The sequence below is a fragment of the Sinocyclocheilus grahami genome, unplaced genomic scaffold (assembly GCF_001515645.1).
Source record: "Sinocyclocheilus grahami isolate Dianchi unplaced genomic scaffold, SAMN03320097.WGS_v1.1 scaffold383.1, whole genome shotgun sequence".
Taxonomy (NCBI): domain Eukaryota; kingdom Metazoa; phylum Chordata; class Actinopteri; order Cypriniformes; family Cyprinidae; genus Sinocyclocheilus; species Sinocyclocheilus grahami.
The window spans coordinates 1,415,436-1,417,716 of NW_015505562.1; the positions used below are offsets into that span (position 1 = coordinate 1,415,436).

General features: G+C 36.6%; 1 protein-coding gene across 1 annotated transcript in view; it reads right to left on the bottom strand.

Moving 5' to 3' along the window:
• vwa8 (von Willebrand factor A domain containing 8) overlaps window positions 1–2,281 on the bottom strand; it is a 130,543-nt gene that overhangs the window by 102,679 nt on the left and 25,583 nt on the right. Inside the window, exons 8-11 of the mRNA XM_016231092.1 lie at window positions 1,989–2,120; window positions 1,748–1,882; window positions 1,404–1,481; window positions 1,248–1,279 (exon numbers count right to left, since the gene is read on the bottom strand). Coding sequence (XP_016086578.1) covers window positions 1,248–1,279; window positions 1,404–1,481; window positions 1,748–1,882; window positions 1,989–2,120 — 377 coding nt within the window. The remainder of the gene's footprint in view (window positions 1–1,247; window positions 1,280–1,403; window positions 1,482–1,747; window positions 1,883–1,988; window positions 2,121–2,281) is intronic.

Sequence of the window (2,281 nt, forward strand, 5' to 3'; positions counted from 1 at the left end):
TCAAAAATATTTTGTGTGGTCTTACAAGAATCACAAATATTAAAAACACTAATGATTGCTGATGGAAACTCAAGGAGATATGTGGCCCCTGTGGTGCATGACCTCTGGCTCTGTGTGCTGATGCCCAGGACAACACTGAGCTTTCCCCCAAAAACCTAAACACTCATCTGAAAACCTCACTGTCCACAGCTGCACACAACTGAGCAAACACAAAACCATGCTCATGTGATGTGAAGGTACATTCAGAGAACCAAACAGAAAAGAGCAAAAGAAAGGGGTTCAAGGAAGACACAACTAGGAGCATTTTGCATTTTACAAAAGAATATTCTGGGTTAAAGGTAAAATTGAAAAGCTGCAATGCAATGTATTTCTCTATGTAGACATGTGCTAGATGGACGACTTTGAAAATGCATCTCTAGACCATTTTTGATACCACTGCCCTGCGTCTCGCAATTTAAATGCGCAAAAAAAAAAAAAAAAAGAAAAAAAAGCAAAGAAATTAAATAAATTTCACAGTTGGTTTCTAACTCAATCTTATAAGAAAACATAACTTGAAACGTAACTATAAGCTAAACAACTTTGGCAAATTGATTGTGAAATTGTATGAAATAATTGTATGGTTTAAAACATATGAAAACATGATTTTTAAGAAACAAATAAAATAAAAAGATCATTTTTAGAAGAAATGTGTGGTGAATTTTTAGTGGTCAATATGTATGAGTTCATATAGAAAGTCACACAAAAACATAAGATCTTTAGAAAAAAAGAAGATATTTTTAGAAGAAAAAAGGATTTTCACATTTTGCCAATAATGGTCTTAAATTCGTATGAATTTGGATGATTTGAGTCATATGAAACATCTGCTTTTTAGGACAAAAAGTAAGTAAAAACAAACATACATTTTTGGGAATTGGTTGATGAATTTGTATTAATTTGTACAATTTGAAAAGCGCAATTTTAGAAGGAAAACAATTATTTTACATTTTGGTGGTGAAATCGTATGAATTTGGATAACTTGAGTCATATCAAAACATCTGATTTTTAGAAATGAAAAAGAAGAGAATTTTTAGAAGAAAAGAGTGCATTCGTATAAATTCGTATGATTTGAGTCACATGAAAACATAACATTTTTAGATAAATCTACAATAAAAAGTGCCATTTTTGAAGAAAACAATTATTTCACATTTTGGTGGTGAATTTGTTTGAATTTGAATGATCTGAGTTGTAAAAAAATGTTTAACAAATACCAAATTGACAATAGCTGAGAGACAACCATTTTCTGTTGAAATCGAAAGCATCTGTGGCATACAGCATAACTAGTTTTGATCCTTCCTTTAAAATGTTACCAATTTGTCTTCTTGGGACTGATTAGTTTTTATTATTTTCTTATGTTTTGACATTACCTGATAAAGCATAATTGGTTCAATGCTGTAGCCCAGCATGTCAGCAAATTCCCTTGCAATCACGGATTTGCCACAACCCTGGAAAAACAACAAGAAACAGCATTAGCCAAACCACAAGGCAATATTACCAAACAAGCATATGATGCACATTGTTCATCTGATCTAATCTCACTTAAATAAGAACACAAGCCATGACGCACACACAGAAGACCCCGATGATCTTCCTGCATTACCTTAACAGGCAGTATGAAAAGTGAGCTATTGTTCTTGTTTGAAACACATCAACTTTCTAGTTCAAAGTGCACTTGCTCAATGAGGGTGGCCACAGGAAGTTGCCTGTGTACCTTGGCTCCGATCAGACAAATGTCTTTGACGAGGTGGGACTGCATCATCTCGGCCAGCAAGCGGTCGTGGGTGGGGGTGCCGATGAACGCGGGACTGCTGTTGGGTGGGCGACTTGGCCGCGTCCCTGAAGGAACCTGTGGAGAAACCACAGCATTTCCTTTCGAGGGAAGAAACGGTTCATCTAACCTGCATTTCCAAATAAAGCACGAAGCAAATTGACCACCATGGCTGCGTCCTGACCTGAAAGGTGATGTTCTGGTTGGCTATGTTGAGGGTGATAGCTGCCTGTCCTGCGTGATCTCCAATCACAGACTCAACGCTCAGCACTGCAGTCGGAGAAGGTTTCGTGCTCCCATCAGTCAACTCAAACCTCTGAGAACAGAGTGTCTATTAGTGGAAATTATATGTGTGATTTTGAGCTTGTCACAAGACAAGTATCTTTCTAGCCTCACGATTTACAAATGTAACAGCATCTCTGATTTAGAAGGGGAAAATGGTGTCAGCATTGATAAGTTCATACATTTCAATCAAGC